We start from the raw sequence: 22,614 nt of genomic DNA on the forward strand, positions 1-22,614 counted from the left end.
ATTATTATTATTATTATTATTATTATTTAATTTTCGCCCCCCAGGCCCTGATGTGGGTCACTGACCTATGCCCGGGTGGGCTAATTCCCGTAAAAACAAAAACAAAACAAAAAAACAACATGTTAAGCACCTACGTAAAGGCCTAGATTCTTACACAAATTTCATTAACTCATATTAAAGTGATGGGCAGCTGCTCATGAAAGAAAGGGAATGGGGGAGGGGGGGGGGCGGAAGAAGGTCTACAAGTAATGTAAAGCGCAAGGGCTGTGAAGCCTCAGACGGGACACAGCATTTGACGAAGTATCATGGTGCTGTTGGTACGGTGGTTCTTGGCCTCTGCGTCTTTCGTCGCCATCCACGCCTACCTTCAGGTAACCTTTCCTTTTTAGAAAATAATTATAATGTCTTCAGTTATCAAAATATTTTAGTGTATATAACATATCCCCAAAATATTCGTGAGATATGACGGAATCAAAAGCATCGTTGTGTCCTTTATCAAGGACACCGCGGATATATTGCATACTTCAGGTGAATGCATACACAAGGAGTTTAGTATAATACAGAAGACTTGGACAATCATTTGCAGTAAGTGTTTTACCCTCTCTAAACGTTACTATTAAGATTTTTTTTTATTTTGACGACACGAGTGAGTCCATATCTTGTACAGTATATGGTACAAGACTGACATGGAAGGTACGAAAACCTTAATTGTTGGGGATTCCCAGGTACGGTACCTAGACAGAGCTTTCTGTGCCCAAAATAGAAATACTAGGATGAGAATGTGTTTGCCAGGAGCTGGGGTGGGTGATATAGCTGACAGGATGGACAATATCTTGTCTGATGATGGAAACAAACCCATTATCTGCCTCAGTGCAGGAGGCAATGATATTTGCAGGTGTAGGAATGAGGAGCTCCTTGATATTTCAAGGCAGCTATCGAATGTATTAGGATAAAGGGAGGCAATCCCTATCATATGTGGTGTCTTGCCTAGAAGATGAGTTAGCAATGAATGGTTGTCAAGGGCAGTTGGTGTCAACGGCCGTCTTGTCAGATATTGCAAGTCAATATCAATCACTGGGACGACTTTTACGGCAGAAGAAATCTTTATGCTAGAGATGGGGTACATTTATCTAAGAACATAAGAAGAACATAAGAAACTAAGGAGTCTGCAATAGGCCGGTTGGCCTGTGCATGGCAGCTCCTGTCGAGAGTTACTACCACTCTCTATTATCCATGAATCTACCCCAGCCTCCTTTTAAAACTTTCCAGCGTTACAGCACTTACTACAAAGTTGATAAGCTTGTTCCACTCGTCCACCACCCTGTTTGTGAACCAGTTCCTTCCTATCTCCCTCCTAAACTTAAACTTATCCAACTTAAATCCGTTGCTCCGAGTACTATCCTGCTCGGATATTATAAGAACTTTATCTATATCCCCTTTATTGATCCCTTTCACCCACTTAAATACTTCTATCATATCTCCCCTCACTCTTCGTCTTTCTAGGGAATGCAAGTTTAGTTTCTTTAACCTATCTTGATATGGAAGGTTTCTAAGTCCCGGAATCATTTTCGTCATTCTTCGTTGCACCGACTCTAGTGAATTGATATCCATTCTATAATAAGGGCACCAGAACTCAACCGCATAATCGAGGTGCGGCCTGACTAGCGCAAGATATAGTTGCAATAAGACCTCTGCACTCTTATTACTTACACTTCTAGATATAAAACCCAATACTCTGGTTGCCTTATTTCGAACATTAACGCAATGTTTTCTAGGCCGTAAGTCCGGGCTTACAAGTACCCCTAGGTCTCTTTCACAAGTCGACTTCTCTAGGTTGATGTTGTTAAGGCTGTATACATTGACAGTATTTGTTCCAATATTAAGTACGCTGCACTTGCTGGTGTTGAATTTCATTTGCCATTTTTCAGACCACCCCTGCAGTTTATTTAGATCCTCCTGTAGTGCATTTGCATCCTGCCCTGAATTAATCTGCCGCCCTATTTTGGTGTCATCCGCAAACTTGCTTAATTCACTGCTGATCCCAGTGTCTAGATCGTTTATGTAGATTACGAACAAGAGTGGGCCTAGTACTGACCCCTGGGGAACCCCACTGGTTACACAGCCCCACTCAGATTTAACACCACGTTGACACTCTGTGTTCTATCGGTGAGCCATGATTTTATCCAATTTAAAACTTCCCCTCGATACCATGAGCCTTAACTTTTCTCAAAAGCCTCTGATGCGGTACTCTGTCAAAAGCTTTGCTAAAGTCTAAGTAATAACATCGTAATTTTCGTCATTATCTACTACCTCGAAGACTTTCCTAAAATACGTCAGCAGATTTGTTAAACAAGATTTTCTTTGTAAATCCATGTTGTGAGTCGTAGATTAATTTGTTTTCTCTAAATGCGAACGGACGCTATTAGCTATAATTGATTCAAGAAATTCCCCCACTACTGACGTCAAACTAATTGGCCGGCAGAGAAACAATTGAGACCCTGCAATTGTGTGTAAATGAGGCAGAAAGTCAGATGAGCAACCTAGGACTTGGTCACAATTTTTGTGATGCCATACGGCAGCAGGGTCTACCATTAGACAACACATGATGCTTCCAATACCTTCCCAGTCGGTAGTACCTCCCTGTTTGATAGCTGCCTGCTACCTATGGCCAACTACCAACTGGCAAGTGTTAGTGTGTGACCCTTGTTATTAGTAGATTTTAGTGATATTAATTTCTAGTTAATGATAACAATATCATTTGATGATATGTGTTATTGATTCCATTAACCAGTAGGTGTTAGCGAGTGATCCTAGTTACTAACCGTAAGGATCAGTATATTATCTGAAACATATAAATGTAATATACAGTATAAAATAAAGAGTGTAATAAGAGATGATTATTACCATATTTCAGGTTTACGAAACATTTTTTTCATGATTTGTAAAGGATTAATTCATGCTGTTAATATTATATTATTATATTAGTTGAAACTAATTGTATTTCATAATTAAATTAGTTGAAACTGAATATATACCCAATATTATATTAGTTAAAGCTGGTTATACTATATAATATATAACAACGTCTTAAATGAAACTTCATTAAATTGTAACATTAAAATCAAACTGTTTGATCTATGTGGCAAACAAGTCATTTACCTTTTTAATGCTTAATTGGCGATTATCCTTATTTAGCGTAAAACACACAAACAGAGAATCATTGGAATGTCATTATGAAGTTCCCAAAATGTATCAATTTCAGGTTATATTTCAATATGAGCAGTTACTTAACAGAGTTGCTAGTGTCGTGTCATTACTTGAGTTTAACTGTTGTGGGGAAAAATTAGAGTTATATTTCGAGAATATTTCATTACATAAATGTTTCTATCATCAGCTGGCCGACCAACATTCAACATCCTATATCATTTTCCCTTCTTAACTAAGCATTCAAGTCTAATGCAAGTTTTGTTGCCATACTTGTGTAGCATTAAGGGGAAAAGTTCACTTGCAAATCTATGTGTATCTGGCTTCAAGGAACAGTGATATTTATTGTCTTACTAACCTTCAACATTCATTTGATCAGATTAGTAAGGAAAACTCGCTGAAAGATTTTGTGAAACAGCCAAGGCATTACAAAGCTCACGAGATTCTGGTACTCAAGGCTAAAGTTCTGGTACTTGAGGGAAAAATTCTGATATTTTTGGGATAAGTTATGATACAGAACTCATAAAATTTAAATTTGATCACCTGAAGATTAGGCTACCCAGTTTATTTCACATGAACAACCACCCTAACGCTGATTTAACCTAACCCCCCCCCCTCCTGCCTGTCACATGTCGGCCCACACCGCTGTCTATGATTGGCTAATTAGGTGATACCCGAGAACGACCAAAGTGAATGAGGGTGGTTCACGGCCTGTACTCATGAGACATTAAGGCAAGCATGAACTTAGCATGCTCCCCTGTTGGGTACTGTAAACGCTTCTGTGCTTCACCTTACCCAAGGATGTAGGGGAGTGCCCAATAAAAAAGAAAGAAAAACAATTATATATATATATATATATATATATATATATATATATATATATATATATATATATATATATATATATATATATATATATATATATATATATATATATATAAGGTTTTCTAATGTTTTGATTTACGATGTTGTTTTTTTATGTCAGTGTTAATTAGTTTTGGTTGTTAAAACATTATGTAAGAGCCATATTCTGTTTTATTGGGTATAAGGTGTAAAACTTTTAATGTATTGTATTAAGATTAGCTGGCAACCGAGCCATATTTGTGGTGGTGGTGGTGATCACGGGAGAGCAGAGTCAGCCACCGACTGATCCGAACAGCACGGAAAACCAGGAACTCCAGGACTGGTATACACACGCCGACGTGGGGTACAAGATAGCCGCCAAGTTGTGCGTGAAGTAACGTTAGAGACCTTAATCATCAGGTGAAATAAGTTGGAGTGCATAATATTCAAATGATTCTTGAAATTATATTACTACATAGCAATTATCCCTAAAGGCAAGACATACCCAAAGGAACATATTGAATAGGGTAGTTTATAATGACTTCAAAGGCTCTTGCTATAAATGCGAAGGCGAATAAAAATCTATTGATCTATTGAGTGAATAAGATGGGTTAGGTAAAAGAACAGCTGTACACGCTCCCACCTGTGCACGAGTCAGTTCCTGAGTCTCAAATGACTGCGAGAATAATCGAGGTGAGCCAACATGGCGTCCAAACTCCATTGAGACTGTATCGTAAATGGACGGATTATAACGCAGATTTTTCAAGAATTGTACCTCATGTTTGGTTAGGTTAGGTTATGTTAGTTTTTAGGGTATGTTAGATTATGCTAGGTTAAGTCAAGTTAGTTTAAGTCAGGTTAGGATATGTTAGGTTAAGTTATGCGAGGTGTATGTTAGGTTATGCTAGGTTAAGTTAGGGCTTCAAAAACAGTGGCTGAGCTGACATAAATTGCTACGGTACAGTCTCAGTATAATTTTGACGCTATCACGGTACCTTACCTTACATATGTAAGTGAGAAACGTTCACTATGCACATACAGTCTACCAGTTTAGTGTCTTTCTCGGTGAGGTGTTACTCTTTTACGTCTTCTTGTTGAAGAGTTACACTTCCTGTTACCTAAGTGAGCCAAGAACTGTTGGTACCCCTGGTGAAGTGTGAATCCTCCTGAACTCACCTCTCCACGCTCCCCTCCTCCGACAGCAACAGGTGAGATGCAGGTATTCTGAAAAGGAAATTGAGGAAGATGTCCTAGAAAATACGGGACAGTTAATGGTATAAGAGCATCCATTATTTTATCCATTAGGCACACATTTGGTGATCAGTACATGACATAGAATTTATAACTGGTTAATACAGCTACAGATACATGAATTCAGACTTCACTAAAATTTGCATCTTTTACAGGAGTTCACGGGCTCTACGACTACGGATCTCCCAGTACCTACATTTAACGTGGAAGATGTAAGTCCTCCCTCACTTCCTCACTTTACGTACCTCTCTCACATACAACTATCTGTCGCAAACGCATTACCATCTGTGTCATTGTCCCTACAACTGCTGACATCCATCATGCCGTGCCTCTGATCGCTAGTCACCCACACACAACCACCCACATCATAGACTCCCGCAGAAAAAAATAATGGTAAGAATTCTTACATTACCGAAATCTATATTGAAATTCCCAAGACGGAAAGAAAGCAAAGACGTATTGTGCCGCTCACAAATATTTACAGAAATTGGAATTAAAACGGTTTATTAAAGTAGAAAATTAGATATTAATTACTAAGGAACCATATTGCAATAATGTGAGTATGGCTGAGCCGTTTAAGAGCCATAACTGCAGAAATGTCGCCTGTTGAAATACAGTTTGACTTAAATATTTATAAAGCTTGATTCATAATCCAACACACACACACACACACACACACACACACACACACTCTACTACTACTACTACGCTGTCACTCGGAATCGAGTATGACGATCAGCCAGCTATGACACAATGATATGAGTTAATAGGGATGTCACCTAGGTTAGTGAGTTTTGAGGTGACTAAAGACGCCGATACGGGACCCGCAACGTCGCTCACATTCGTTGCACGTGTGGAGGGCTCTATCTAATGCGGGAGGGGAGGTGGCAGCGTCTTTCCGGCGTTGGCGTTTGTCTGCCTCGGTTTGCAGTCGGGCTAACTCAAAAGCATTGACACCTTCTCGTGTGGTGCTCCTCCAAGCGTTACGATGTGGATTAATCGACTCTCAGGTGAGGGGGTCGATTTGGCACTTTTTCAGGTTTGTCTTAAGACTGTCCTTATACCTTTTCAATTGCCCGCCGGCGTCACGTTTACTATTCGTTAGGTGACTGTAAAGTAGCTGCTTTGGCAGTCTACTGTCGTCCATGCGGCTAACATGGCCAGTTCAACGTAGTTGTTCATGGTGTCAACAAAAAATACTGGCATTTGTCTTCCCAGCGAACTCGGAGGATGGAACGTATCCTACGTTGGTGAAAGTTTTCAAGTGCCTTGAGGTGTCTCCTGTCTGTGACCCATGTCTCATTGCCCTATAGCACTATAGCAGGGTGGGGGGGACCACTGCTCGATATACATACAGCTTTGTAGATAATTTCAGCTCTCTACAGCTGAAGACAAGATTTTGGAGACTGCCAAAGGCTCGTGATGCACATCTGTTCCGATGTTGAATCTCTTTATCGATGTTTGAGGTGGTGGACAGGTGAGAACCGAGATACCGAAAGTGGGCAAAATTAGAAAGGGTAGTACCGTTAAGCTGGATGGATGGTGGAGGTGTGTCTGAACCAGGGGCAGGTTGAAAGAGAATTTGAGTCTTACGTACATTCACCTCAAGGCCGAAGTGTGCTTAAGCGTCTGCGTAGGTGTTCAGGATCTCCTGTAAGTCGTGTTCAGTGTGAGCAACACGGATGAGGTCGTCTGCAAACTGAAATTCAGTAATGGAAGCTGCCGACACCTTTGTTCTTGCCTGGAGTCGTCTTATGCTGAAAAGACCCCGGTACTTGATGTTCACCCCGCTGGCTAAATTGGCACTGGCACGAGTAAGGAAGGCAGCCAAGAAGATGGAAAAGAGAGTTGGTGCCAGTACACACCCTTGTTTAACCCCGGTTTGGATGGGGAAGAACTCTGACTGGGTGCTGTTGTGAAGGACACTGCCGTTCACGTCATCGTGGAGTTGCCTCACAAAGGGAATGAATTTTGGTGGGCAGCCAAAACGGCTGAGGGTCCACCAGAGGGCTTCCCTGTTGACCGAGTCGAAGGCCTTAGTTAGGTCGATGAAAGCCATGTACAAGTCACGACGCTGTTCTCTGCAATTTTCCTGTATCTTGCGGGCAGCAAAGATCATGTCAGTAGTGCTACGTATGGTCTAAAACTACATTGAGATTCTGGGAGGAAGTTTTCCGCCTCAGGAAGAAGTCTGTTTAGAATGACTCAGGCGATAATCTTGCCAGCTACGGACAGCAGTGAGATCCCACGGTATTTGCCACAGTCTGACCGATCTCCCTTGTTCTTATAAATATTGACAATGGGGGCGTCTTTAAGAGCTTGGAGGATTTCCTCCTTTTCCCATATATTATCCAGGAGAGAGTGGAGACGGCTGGGAAGCAGGGGTCCTCCTGCTTTATACACCTCGGCTGGGATTCCATCAGGCCCTGAGGCTTTGTTATTTTTCATCTGTTTGATGACAGTAGCTTCCTCAACCAGGGATGGGGGATAACTGAGGTGTGTGTCAGCTCTGGATGCTGAGGGACTTGCTGGGTAGTCAGGACATCTACTTCGGTGTTTCGGTTGAGCAATGAATGGTTGTGCTCTTTCCAGCGTTGAAGGAGGCCTTCATCGTCTTTAATTATGAGGTTACCTTCAGATGAGAGGAGGGGGGCTGCGCCATGAGTGACTGACCCATAAAATGTTTCAAAGGAAATGAAAAATTTGTGCATCTTGTGCTGATCTGCAAGATTTTGAGCTTCACATGCTTTATTTTTAAGCCAGTCGTTCTTTAGATTGTGAAATTCCCGCTGGGCTGCCGCTCTCTTCTTGCAGAAGGTATCAACTTTGGTTCGAGACTGAGGGTTGTTCTGCCAGTCAGTAAAAGCAGCACGTTTATCATCGATGAGTACTTTGATTGCCGGGTCATTTTCATAGAACCAGTCCTGGTGTATTCTTTTGATCTGGCCGAGGGTCTCTCCGCAGGTTTTTGTCATAACAGTATTAAGAGCATCCCATTCGGCACTGGGATTCACGTTGATTGCTGTTGGGTTGTTTATAAGCCCATGTTCGAACTGCTCTCTCAAAGCATGTCCTACCGCTGGATCCTCCAAACGCTTAGTATTAAAACCTCTTCTGGAGGCTTGCTGCCTTCGCCGTTTTGGGGCGACGTGAAGTGAGAGCTTGGTATAACAAGTCAAAACTCGTATAGAAGATATTACATATAGGTAGAATATTTATAGAAGGAGGATGTAATGACAGGAAGTTTGGTAGCGTGGCCGGTTAGTTATTTACACTTATTTATATTATACGTTCTTAAGGGACAATTTCTCAACACCACTTCGATACAACTATTTATTAATTCACTCAATGACATGGACACATTAATATCAATATTATATCGGAGTTACTAGCACATTATGTTTACGTTATTCGACACTGACTCTCGGACACAAACATGAAATTAATACACTTCCCACAGTAGATAACTCACCCTAGGGATCGCCCTGACAAAGACTCACGTGTAACCTGACGGAGGCCCAGCGGGTGCTGGCTGGGCTGTCTCGTATGGGAGACTGCTTAGCTGGTGACGCCGGGGTCTGGTCGGGAAGTCTCCCTCCCGACCTGGGGGGGGGGGACTCTGTGTGAGTGAACAGAATGACGACCCGAACGGGAGAAAGATGAGTCGGATGAGAATAATGAGAGTAACCAGAATCAGCCCGTGGACGGGACTGCAGGGCCTTTATATAGGGAAGAAACAGCCGGCGATTGACCCCTGCCAATTAACACTAAACTGGTTAGATCTGGACAGCTGTGTTTGCCCAGGTGCGTGGTCATGCCCGGGTGTGTCTTGGCTAGGTGAGGTTTCCTTAACACGGTTATATTGTAGTTACTCAAGACTTGTACTTAGCGGTCGGGGTCAGGTCCCTTAGGTCCTGACCCAGGGTGTGTCAACCTGGTATGTTGGGGTACCATGAGGCCTGTACTGTACTCGCTGTTATGTGTTGTAATTCTCTGGGCTGTAAGCTGTGGTCTGATAAACAATCATTACATTGGATCTGACAAGTCGATGATCAGTGTCACTGGTCTGAGCCACGCATGGCACGGGTGATGAGGACATCTCGGCGATCATTCTCTGACAATGATGTAGTTAATGAGATGCCAGTGTTTGGATCGTGGGTGTTGCCACGAACCCTTAAACTTGTCGGACTGCCTAAACAAGGTATTGGTGATAATGAGGTTGTGAACTTGTGTGCAGCACACTTGCTGAGGAGGAGTAGGCCGTTGGTATTACTCTTGCCTCGTCCATTTCTCCCTATGGTTCCCTGCCAAATGTTAGCATCTCTGCCAACTCTGGCAATGAAGTCGCCAAGGAGCACAACCTTTTCTTCTTCGGGGATAGAGGTTAGCACTCTGTCGAGGTCGGCGTAAAACGTCTCCTTGATGCCATCCTCTGCATCCAGTGTTGGCGCGTATGCACTGAAAAAGAAGGCAAGACGTGAGTGATTCAGTGGGACTCGAAGTGCCATGAGCGCTCGTTGATCCCAATAGGCATTTCAGTTAGCCTGTGTAGGATGCGTTGGTAGATGGCAAATCCAACTCCATAAAAGCGGTTTCTCTCAGCAGGGTTAACCATCCAGAAAGTGTAGTCAGACTCACGTTCTGTGAGTTGGCCCTCATCTGGGAGCCGCAATTCACTGATGGCTGCTATGTCGATGTTATACTCTTTTGCCACAAGGGCAGTTCTTCTTTCAGGAAGTGCATTTGTGCCAGCAACCAGAAGGGTTCTGTCATTTTCATGCAGCGATCATAAGAGGTTATATGGTTTGTTTTTGTTTGGATCTGTGATTTTGATTGTGTTTTCGACCGCATAAGGATGACCTTACTGGGTGCGGTTGCCCAATCAGGTTGACACACACACACACACACACACTGCGACTCCCACCTGTCACACATAAACAACATGAAGTGCTCACCTATCACACAAACAGCAAGTGAAGAAGGAAAAATTACATATTGTTTCCTCTTCCCCAAGATCCCGAATGGCAACTATGGGTCTGGAGACGAATTCAACGAGATGGATTTGTTTGGGGATGACATCATACTGAACGAGGAACAGCGGCGAGCCATCTGGGAGAGGAAGGCCTATATTATACCCAGTTCACGCTGGCCTGAAGGTTCAGATGGTAACCCTCTGGTTCCATACCGATACCTTGGCCTCCGTAAGTGTTGGTAGTGGAATAAAGAGAATAAGGAAAGAGGGGGAAAGGATTAACCTGGTGATTAGACATCTCTGGTTTATTTCTCCTAAATATTATTAAACCCTAAAACTATTCTAACCCAATTTTGAAATAACTTAACCTAACCTAACCTAATCCCCCAGGTGAAATAAGTTACGATGTCTAATATTCAGGAGATTTGAAAAGGGAATTAATAATACAATCATATTAATAATAATAATAATAATAATACTCATAATAATTGTTGTCTCGTGTTCGAGGATGGCTGACCCTAGGTCCACCTACAGTACTGTATAAGACATTAATTTGTTTAGGGTGTAGAAGCCGTCGCCAACACAGCAACCACACCCTAAGTTAACGAGTTGTGTATGACCCAGTGTCATGGGATAAACCGAAAACACCGGACAACTCGCCACCTGCACTGGCAAACCATTATTCGGACAGTACATAACGTGTGTAATGCATCACTCGAAAACCTAAACCGTTCACCACGTTACATAATAAACCTTGTCTAAACTGCCTTGAATGTTATGTGATGAACATGAACAGTCCACTCAAGTGCTGAGCTCATAATGTAACCTTAATATAGTCTACGGTAAGCTAAGGTGTACTGGACAAGGGTAGAATGGGTGCCTGGGTTTTTTGTGAGTTTATTTGGTTGGTATTTTAACATCACTTTATATTTCCAAGGTGAACAGTGGTACTAAAGTTTGGAACAACTAAAGTGACATTAGCTTCAATAGTCCCATGGTCAGATATTGAACGTGTACAAATGTACTAAAGCAACAATGTTTTAATTTTATAGCTAGCGGACACATCTCTGCAATCCAGGCGGGCATCAACTCCTGGATGGAACACACGTGCATCAAGTTTGAGGAAACCACCAACACCAACCAATCGCACATCATATTTATATTGGGGTCAGGTTGTTCTTCCTACATCGGCATGCAGAGCAGTAACGGTCAATATATCAGTATTGGCAATGGCTGTCAGTTTGTGAGTAAAATATGGACTTTTAATAAAATATTTTCTCTTGGTTATAGAAATAATAGGCTTCGATTCAGATAAAAGCATGATTGATGGGATACTCCCAAAGAACTTCAACAAGCGATCCCCTTGTTGTTAAATTTCCATATACAGTACTGTATTGAGAAGCTTTGGTATACATTATATTTTTTATGATTTATTTTACTGTAGGATTTTTGCATTGTTATATCCAACAAGTCATAAGTATCCGGTCATATGGGTCTCCATTTATAATGCTAATAATTTTCTATCATTTACTCTTCTATCCTGAATTATATGTGAACATAAATAAGTAAATAAGTAAATAAATAAATAAATAAATAAATAAATAAGTAAATAAGTAAATAAATAAATAAATAAATAATATATATATATATATATATATATATATATATATATATATATATATATATATATATATATATATATATATATATATATATATATATATATATATATATATATATACACACGTGTGTGTGTGTGTGTGTGTCACTTTACGGGTTATGATATACTACAATAAGTATCAGAGCTGCAGTAGCCTTGCTCTCAGAAATAGCGTCCAATGTGGCTTCTAGATTGTGCTGAAAATTTTTGTATATCGCTTCTAACATTCACTACAGCTGGCTCCAGAAATATTTTCTTTTATAAGTGCTTTAATGACATAACCCCAACCCCCCACCCAGATTGCTTTAACCTGTGTATTCCTCTTTACCTATATTTTGTTTACAACAACTAATACACCAACACGGTCAACACCCACCACAAAGGTTCTCCTTTACTTTATCCTCGTTAGCCACATGGGCCATCGGTCACGCCTCTGTCACTCACTGTTGGCAAGTTCTGGGCTCCTGAATCCTCCGCTCATTAGTGCAACGCCCAAATCTGCAAATTCTCAAATTCTTTTTAAGTTAACCTTGTCTGGTGGAATTGACAGCTTGAACCCATACTCCCACTTTATTGTATTGTACGTCTTATTGCTATACAGAATCATCGTCAAGAGACACCAAAGAAACTACAAGACCCATGTTATTTACTATGAACTATTTTCTCGTCTTGGTTACCAGTTTCAGTCTCTTTCTGAGCCACAGTTAAAGACAAAACAATAAAATCAATGCATAAATAATATAACGGATTTTTATATAATACTAACATACTGTATATTTCACTTTCTTCAGGTTGGTACAGTTGTTCATGAAATCTTCCACGCATTAGGTTGTTTCCATGAGCAGAGTTCAACCAACCGAGATGACTACGTCAATGTTCACTATGAAAACATAATAAGCACGAAAATTTATAACTTTAATAAGCATTCAACTGCTATAGTCAGCAACTACGGTCTTCCCTACGACCTTTCTTCAGTCATGCACTATGGTTCTAAGGTAAGAAACATTAGATCACCAGAAGTTAAACCCCCCTTGCTTATTTCACCCCAACGTTACATGGAGGGATTAGATTAGATCAATTTAAGTTAGGTTATGTTAAGTTTGGTTAGCGTTAAGGTATTTAATCATCGGGTGAAATAAATTAAGGGCTAATCTTGAGGTGATTCGAATGAATGGTGTATGGTAGTAAACATATGAACTTCAGGCAGTAACTCCGGCACAATGGCCAGAAACAGACAGTGAGTGCGTCCAATGTGAACGATCGTTCATTTTATATATATATATATATATATATATATATATATATATATATATATATATATATATATATATATATATATATATATATTTATATATATATTGTATGTGTGTGTCAGACTGGATATTAGGCGTTATTCATAAAGACAACATAATTTCTTCCATTATATCACCATATTTGTAGTGCACTATATACATTATGTGAATATGATTTTGGAATAAGAGGATTAATGTGAATAAGAAAATAAAGGTTCAGAAAAAAATATGTCTTCCGTAGAGCAAAACTTTTTCATCTCGAGTATTTATATATAAAAATCATCCGTTTGGTCCCGTAATAGCTTGTTTTTCTGCCTGTATCAGTACTTCACATGGAATGGGAAGTTGACCATCACAACCAACGATCCACTGCATCAAGGAATTATAGGCCAGAGGAGTGGACTCAGTTTTTATGACAAGTTGTTGGCCAATCGCATGTACAATTGTACAGGTATGTGTCCTTTTGTCGTGGTACATCATATAGTGTGTGGTGGTGGTGGGGGTGTTGTGATACACCATGCAGTGTGTGGTGATGGTGTTGTGATACACCATGCAGTGTGTGGTGATGGTGTTGTGATACACCATGCAGTGTGTGGTGATGGTGTTGTGATACACCAAACAGTGTGGTGATGGTGTTGTGATACACCATGCAGTGTGTGGTGATGGTGTTGTGATACATCATGCAGTGTGTGGTGATGGTGTTGTGATACACCAAACAGTGTGGTGGTGGTGTTGTGATACACCATGCAGTGTGTGGTGATGGTGTTGTTGTGGTACACCAAACAGTGTGTGGTGATGGTGTTGTCGTACACCAGCTTGGGCAACCCGCAGCCCGTGGGCCGCAAAAAAGCCTATTAAGCCCTATTTCATTGCGCTTGTGAAGGGCCGTGAGCCTCCAATGGGGATTGCCCGTGCCAACTATGTGGCCGGAGTAGCATCTTACGATTTCCAGCTAGGAAACACTTGTTCAAGAATCAGCGGAGTGGATTTTGTAAATATGCGAAGAATTTTGAGCCTGAGGGTAAGCACTTAGTTATCACTGCCAAAGCCTTTCAATTTTTTTTTTTTTTTTGTTGACATCATACTCGCCACTTATGGCTTACTCGCCGTTTGGGCGGTCTATCCAGTGTTAATGAGGTGGAGACCGCGTCATGTGGCGTTTAGTGGGAACACACAGGATAACACCCTTCTCACGTGTGTCCGGGCCGAGGGTCGAACCCTTGACATAATGGTGTGAGTAATGCGCATTACTTATGATATTTCTTACGGCAGTAAAGATACAATATTCTAATACTGCCACTTGATGCTGGGAGTTATATCACGGAGAGAACTATTTCATGCAGATAAAATGTATGCTCCAAACTTGCGCATGCGCAGAAGTGCCTTCGGGGAACTATATGAAGGGGAGGTGGGGGAGGTGATATCCCATGACACTGGTAGACGAATTACATATGACATCTTAATAAATGTCCTTTGTTATTTGAACTCAGCTCCTCTCTCCTTCTACAGACAAGTGGTTGACTGCTTGTGGCTTTAACTCCGATCCGTGTAACAACGACGGCTACATAGGAAGCAACTGTAAGTGTGTGTGTCGCCCGGGCACAACTGGCAACTATTGTGAGACCATCATTGGCGGGTACTACGGTAAGCTAGTAATCAGTAGCCAGTCGAATATTTTCTTTGTGGTCTCATTTAAGCTTTTATCATTATTGTACTCGACAGTTAGGCAGTCATAGAACACACATACAGTACAAATCATCAACCTAACCCAGAGATGGTGGCTTTAGCTACAATATATTTAAAGATAGGTATGTGTCTAACTACAGCATGTTTTGCCTTGCAGATGGACTCTTATCGCCCTGTACAGAAGTGGTGACTCAACCGGGCATCATCACCTCACCTAACTTCCCTGACCCGTACCCAAAGAGTAAGACACAATAAATCGCTGTGAAAAATAGAAACACAGGATTTCCACAATGTCCTGTTCTGCTTTATCTGTTATATACTGTGAGGTGTAACAGAAAATTATAGACACCCTGTGTAAAATAGTTTAAAATATACAAATGTTTATAAATACTTAGGTCTATAAAGTCACACTCACACGCATGTATACTTATTAACATACATCTGTACGGACACACATTAACACATGAATAAACAAACAGTTGAAATAATAAACAGAGGACATAAACATATGACAGAGTATGGCACAAGTCTTTGCTTTCTAAATTTTTCCTCTTATGGTCCCCCCCCCCCCACCACTTTTTTCTCTAATTCATAGCTTCCTTGAGAACCAATCCATGACAGTTGTTGTCGAGGGATAAATCTCTCGATCTTTCTCTCCCAATAGTGGTGTCCCGCAGGGTTCTGTTTTCTGGAACTCTCTTCCATCTTTTTATCAATGATTTACTTCACACTACGACTAATGCTTTACTCTTCTTCATATTTTCCACTTCCCCTAATTATCAGACTAGATCTGTTTCTAGAGATGATATCATAACATACATCAATAGTAATAAAACTTAGTATTTATCAATTACACTTTTCAATTTAGATGATCTCCCACCAATTACATCACAGGACGCAATCATTCTGCCAAATTCTACAATAGATATGCTAGGCCTCACCATTTCCTGTAATGTCATGGAAGCCACACATCCTCAACATTGCTAAAGCTGCCTCCCGAAAGCTGGGAATGCTGTAAAAATGCCGTAGTTACTTCACACCTGAGCAGTTGCTTAAAGTATACAAGGGATTCATTCGTCCTAACTTGGAGTGCTGCTCTCATATCTGGGGTGGCTCTCCCCCTTTAGTTGATAATCTTTCTTTCCTTTCACTTCACCGCAATGTTGCTTCACTCTCTCTCTTTTACAGGTACTTCAATGGGCAATGTTCGGTGGATTTGGCATCCTGTGTACCGCCGGTAAGGCCGTGGGATCTAAACACTCTTCTTGCCCGCGGTGCCCACCATTTCTCTGTGGATGTCGGTCACACTAGAATAACCCGTTATAGTACACCCTTCTTTCCTCACACAGCCAAGCTGGAAACATACTCAGACAATCTGTCTCACTTCAAAAATCTGGTTTTCCGGCTTCTTCGTGGTGTAGATTAACATATTTTTTTCTTTTCTATTTTTACTCTTATTTTTTCACCTCCTAGGCCCCGTTGTGGGTCGATGACCTGTGCCCGGGTGGGCTATTCCCCGTAAAAAAAAATATATCTATCTATCTAATCACTGATCAACTCGTCTCCACAGATGAAAAATGCACTAAAATAATCCGGGCGCCAGATTGTTACCTTCCCATGCTGAAGTTCAATTTCTTCCACCTGTATCCCATGACCTACAGCTGTAATCAAGCCTGCTGCTATGTAGATATTCTCGAGATAAGGGTTAATGGTCAGGAGTACGGCGACGTGTAAGTATTGTGTGTGGTGATAGTGGTGTGAGGGGTGTGGTGGTAGGGGTGTGAGTGTTGAGGGGGAGATGAGGACTGTGGTGGCTGGTGGTTGCTGAGGGGGAGATGAGTGTGGTGGTAGTCTGGTTGCTGAGGTGGAGATGAGGGTGGTGTAGTAAGGGAGCAGTGTTCTGAAATACAGAAGCATTGAGAAAGTTATCACAATAATAGTCGTATTTATATTATCGAGTTTGAATGCGAGAGACAGTAGCTTAATAGTGCAGTGAGAGACAGGATAGGCCAAAGGTAAGGAGACGCCTGCTCGGGTCCAGGTGATCTCGATGGGCAAGTTAATTTGTAGGTCACGTTCGGATATCGTTTGATACAAAGGAAAGTGTGACACTTGCCTGAGGTCATGAGAGTTTGGGTCCTAGATGCGTCCAGTGGTTGAGGTACAGATATATACCCATTGTGTGATTGACTATTTTCTGATTTTGCAACAAACTAAAGTCGTCTATATTCCGTTTTTTTTACCCTGCAGATCCAGGGATGTAAACTTCTTTGTACAGATTTCGTTAAGATTATTTTCTTTAGTCTTAACAGTTTTCTCTCATCAACGAGGGCCAATTTGGTTTTAATGCCTTCTGGTTTTGTCACGTACCTGATCTCATTAACAGCTGTCCACTAACGTAGTATCATTTGATAGCGTATCATTGTAAACGTCAATTTTAATGTCTAGTAGAAATATTATTGTGGAAATAACCCAGTTTATCTTTGGGTTAGCACAGTTTATGACAATGGTCTTATCTCCCCGTGACAGGTACTGCGACAAGGATATCTCTCCAGGAGACACGTTCGTCTCTGTTACCAACGAGATAATACTTTATTTCCAGACAAAATCTAACTTGCTGAATGGCTGGTCAGCAACGGTTTCCTTTATCCCAATACCTGGCTGTTTGTAAGTAGAATTTTTCTTTATTTTATCAAGTAAAGCTTTAGGCAGGATATCGCATGTTTCCACCCATACATCTGTTTATATTTTTTTTTACGGATCTAAATAACAGTTAACTTAAAACAAGAAGATACACTGAATATTCACAGGCTTCATGTTTTCAGGTCAAATGTGATGGTATGAAGGGAATGGACATGGCACATCCCAAACCTTAATAATACTGTACATTGTATGGCAGGATAGTTTAGGTTTGTTATCACTACCAATATTATAGGTCGGGGGAGGGGGATATCAACTCCACGTTTTGCAGGAGAGTAATAATTAAATTAACAACTTTTTACGATCACTCGAGAAATGGGCTCCAACTTATATGATTTAATGATTAAACACCGTAACATAACATAACATAACCTAACCTAGCCTAGCCTAGCCTAGCCTAGCCTAACCAACCTAACCTAACCTAACCTAACCTTAACCCCAGGTAGCATTAAATGTTTAATCCTTCAGTGGTCCGTTTTTAGAAATGTTATTGCAGTTGTATTATTATTATTTAAATGTATCTTACATGTTCTCCGTCTTTAACAGGCCGAGTTACTGTACATCTTAAGACTCCTGAGGAAGACCAGCCACGGAGTAGAGACGTCATCCCTGATTTAACTTGCCAGGGGCATTAACAAAGTATACCTTGGTTATTTACAGAGCAAATGCATTTTTTTCATTTTTTTACTTTAATCCAATAAAATTAGTTTATTAATAGAGTATTGTTTATACTAGTTTAATTAAGTGAAGATTTCAGGCACTGACGCCGCCTTCAGTAACAAGAATTTCTTATTGTATAATAATTTTTATTAATGTTTCAATATATGATTATACAAATGTTCTTTAGACTCTTGCTTTTAAGTCTGCCAAGATTACTTTATCGTCTCTACTGATTCTTTATCATTAGCATATAGTACTATCATGTCTTACAGAACACAGTCGTCTGGTGAGGCAAATTTACCATCAGTAATTTTAAGGCGACTAACATTTGACTTTTACTGAACTGTATTTTCGTATATCCAACATAAAAGTAGTGACATGTGCGTATGATTACTTAACCACCATACGCTTTAGACTGAGACAGTACGGCTCAGTCCTACGGTATCTAATCGAATAAATTGGAATAGCAGAATTGTTTTCTTATAATCCAAAGTGTGAAGCATCAGGAAATAAGGTCATATATTTGCTAGTTATAAGAGGTACAAATTTTTTTTCTTGTTGTTTGATTTGCGTATATTACTAAACCTTACTCGCTTAAAGACCTGTCGTAGTTGAAGGTCGTAGTTAACATCTAAGAACAACATTTAAAAGACAGTAGCTCCTCCAAGAAAGTACAACACACAGATTATCGTAAATAAACAATTAGCAATAACGTATCTCCTTAGGAGGGTCAATCAGCTTGGTTTAATGTGTTATTGTGCACTAGTGTGGAATTCTTGGTAAATATAATAGTTATAACGACTTAAAAATTACCAGATATGATTCTATGGGTAAGTAGATAGGACACCACCATCGCCTGTGTGAAGTTCAGTACAAGCCAACAGAAATTTACCAGTGCGTCAGTATTTTTTTTTTTGGCGGTAAAATAAGAACTTTAAACTCCCACACGATTTGTGACATCACGCAGCGCAGCTAAGATTGTGGCTGAAATTTTGGTGATCGTTTTCTTGTTCTCTTTATGATATCTACTATATGTTACCCCAAAGAAACATCTACTGAACGACAATTACAACACTAGAAATATGAATTACAAATACTTTGTGTTGTCCTCGGTAAATGTCTGTATGTAAGTATGTATTTATTTTTACTCAATAAATTCATATAAAATCAAGGTTCCAGTACAAGGGGACAAGTAGTACACGGAGGAGAGCATACACTTCCGCCTCCCCCTTCCTGGATCCCACAGAACAACAACGCAACATTTGTATCAACTTACCTTCACTCAATTGTTAATAACCATAACGTAGAATCCTGGAAGCCATTACGGCGCCATAACCACTAGGTAAGCCACAAACAGCGAACGTAAAACCCGAAAATGGCCATCAAATACACTACCACCACACACACACACACCAGCTGCTAAAGGAGGTAGGGTAGGTTGTAACAATTCAAGAGGGGGAGGGAGGTAAAAGCTAGCTCGAGAGGGAGGGAGAGAGGGAAGGAGGAACGTATACGTGTGTTGTGAATGTGAACTTGTGAGCTGGCATGACCCGACCTACCTCCGTGTACATCGCCCCCATTCTCAAGTTTACTGAAGCTTCGAAGCACATCACTAACTCACGCAATCACAATAACCCGACGTATTACCTCTATTTGACACATCATTCGTAAAATATGATAATTTATGCCAAGGAAGAAATATTACAACTTGTGGATCACTAACAAGAAAAATATATACCAAGACAAAAACACACACATATTGGTTGACCAAAATAAGGAATTGTAACAAACTAGATTCACAGATCCAGGACTCTGGATCAGGAGATTCATTCACGAAATGATTCAAATCCTTGTTTCGTGAAGCCTTGAAAATGACGTCATGGGTGGGCGGAGCTTAGAAGCAAGGTGTTACTGATCGTCCGCTTGTTTGACCAATAACACACCACAATGATAATATTTACTATAAACACCACAAAATACCTTCGTTATCAATTCAAAGTGTATGAGCTATATCCGTATCTACCTACAGTATATCTATCCGTCCATCAACCAAACTTTTATATACTATCCACGTAGTTATCAATCTGTCACTATTTACCCAACAATGAATCTCTCCACCCAAACCAAAATTTATTTAACTGTACTCATATTTATTTTCCTATCTCTTTATCTATCTATCAACTGAAATGCATTCAACTATACCTATACATATATTTATCTATCAACATGGGAAGCAATACGAGAGTCAATGTGTGATTTATATATTATTGTTTTCTAAATGACAAAGTTCGTATAAAATGTACTGTACCCAACCTAACCTAAAGCAAAATCGTAAGAAACTCTCAAGTTTTACACCGAACTTCAGGGACGCTTGAGAAGTCAATTCAGTGGGATGTAGAAATTTTAACCCAGTAGGGGAGTGGGGGGGGGGAGGTCGCAAGGTTAGGTTACCGAATGTCCCGAACAACTTTGTCTTTTGTCTCGTGTATCAGGGATGATGGTGGACGCAGACAATTGAAATCTTAGCTAATAAAAGTTTTCACTTAACCCTGGAAATGGAGGGAGGGGGGGGGGTGTCTTTCTCTCTCGTGTTTTTTTTATTTAATTTCATTTATTTTAGAGATAAAATCACACAGACTAAAAATAAAAAAAGAGCAAGCAATTACTGGCGTGTTCTCAATCTATCACTACAAAATATTTTTATATCAAATGTCAGTGAACAATTAACCTTTACAATGTCTGTTGTTCTGGAGCAAAACACAACAATAATACATCTATTTTCATATAATTTCGACATTTATCTTGTTGAAGCCAGATTTACTGCCTGAAACATCATAGAATAATTTCATTTCGATTTAAAGGAAACTTTCAACACATTGCATTTAAATCAATAAATCACCAGTTAAATTCGTTGCACATGTGGAGGGCTGCATCTAGTGCGGGAGTGGCGGTGGTAGCGTCCTTCCAGCGTTGGCGCTTGCCTGCCTCGGTTTGCAGTCGGGCTAATTCGAAAGTATTGACACCTCGTGTGGTGCTCCTCCAAGCGTTACGATGTGGATTAATCGACTCCCAGGTGAGGTGGTCGATTTGGCACTTTTTCAGGTTTGTCTTAAGACTATCCTTATATCTTTTCAATTGCCCGCCGGCGTTACGTTTACTATTCGTTAGGTGACTGTAAGAAGATGCTTTGGCAGTCTACTGTCGTCCATGCGGGTAACATGGCCAGTCCAGCGTAGTTGTTCATGGATAATGGTAGCCTCGATGCTCCTACAGTTGGTGTCAGCGAGAATACTGGCATTTTTTTATCTTGTCTTCCCAGCAAACTCGGAGGATGGAACGTAGACTACGTTGGTGAAAGTTTTCAAGTGCCTTAAGGGTCCTCCTGTATGTGACCCATGTCTAACTGTCATATACAGTAGCAGGGTGGGGAGGACCACTGCTCGATATACGTGCAGCTTTGTAGATAATTTCAGCTCCCTACAGTTGAAGACACGGTTTCGGAGTCTGCCAAAGGCTCGAGATGCACCTCTGATCCGATGCTGACGCCCGTATTATTTAACAACATCTTCCCTTGAAGAGGGTCGTCGTGTTTCAACCCGAGTTTTAAACTAAATGAGTCCTGAGGGACACCGCAGTACAGTACTGAACGGGGTGGTGTGGCGGTAAAATTAACTAATTCCAACATTGTAAATTAATTTTATTTTACAGTACATGAAGTTACTTAGCTATTGCGCTGTATTTCTCATTATTATAAAAATCAGACAATTATCAGTTTATCCAGAATTACAATTAAGATTAATTAAATGAACACTCATTGTTTTTTTTTTAGTTTGTCAGATATTTTTAGTTACAAATAGAACAATTTGAATATTTTTCCTTAAATTAAAAAATGAATTTTTCAAAGAAAGAAATAATAGAAACATATTTCCGCCAAAACATCCGCCTTGCAGTCCACTTCAACAGATATCCAGTTGTTTTACAACAATGATAAAAGATTATCAGTAAAATAATTGTTCTCTCTTTCCTCACAATGTACTGGACATGGTAGAACTTTCTTACGACGGTAACATTCAGATAAAGTAAGAAGTGTGCGAAAGATAATCTGGGTCAGGCTTTAGTGTACTGTATATTTATCCACATGAACTAACTTCCACTCGGACCTCCAGAAGATTACAAAGGCTAAATATGATTGGCTAGCAATAACTTATAAACAGTTGGGGTTCTGTAAAGGTTATTTGAACGATACTAATCAACAGCTCATCATGTGCAGAACTCATCAATACAGTAATGTGGCTCGTTGAAGAGTGTCTATGGAAGGTCCAGCCGTCAGTTTCTCGGGCGTCGAG

The 22,614-nt window shown here is 40.4% G+C and overlaps 1 protein-coding gene across 3 annotated transcripts; it reads left to right on the forward strand.

Moving 5' to 3' along the window:
• Positions 1 to 268: 268 nt before the first annotated feature.
• On the forward strand, positions 269 to 18,740 carry LOC121870999 (blastula protease 10-like). Of its 3 annotated transcripts, XM_042373020.1 has the most exons (11): positions 269 to 371; positions 5,454 to 5,510; positions 10,313 to 10,499; positions 11,323 to 11,513; positions 12,722 to 12,925; positions 13,547 to 13,673; positions 14,732 to 14,866; positions 15,066 to 15,149; positions 16,479 to 16,638; positions 17,438 to 17,575; positions 18,155 to 18,740. In XM_042373020.1, exons 1-11 carry the CDS (start codon positions 306 to 308, stop codon positions 18,174 to 18,176), a joined length of 1,371 nt encoding a protein of 456 aa, XP_042228954.1. In that variant the 5' UTR covers positions 269 to 305; the 3' UTR covers positions 18,177 to 18,740. The 3 variants fall into 3 exon arrangements, 2 of the variants coding, with proteins under 2 accessions (XP_042228954.1, XP_042228955.1); XR_006089809.1 differs by lacking the exon at positions 16,479 to 16,638; XM_042373021.1 differs by lacking the exon at positions 5,454 to 5,510 and having other exon boundaries at positions 270 to 371.
• Positions 18,741 to 22,614: the final 3,874 nt, after the last annotated feature.

Source organism: Homarus americanus, unplaced genomic scaffold (genome assembly GCF_018991925.1).
Source record: "Homarus americanus isolate GMGI-L3 unplaced genomic scaffold, GMGI_Hamer_2.0 scaffold52512, whole genome shotgun sequence".
In the NCBI taxonomy this organism is placed as follows: domain Eukaryota; kingdom Metazoa; phylum Arthropoda; class Malacostraca; order Decapoda; family Nephropidae; genus Homarus; species Homarus americanus.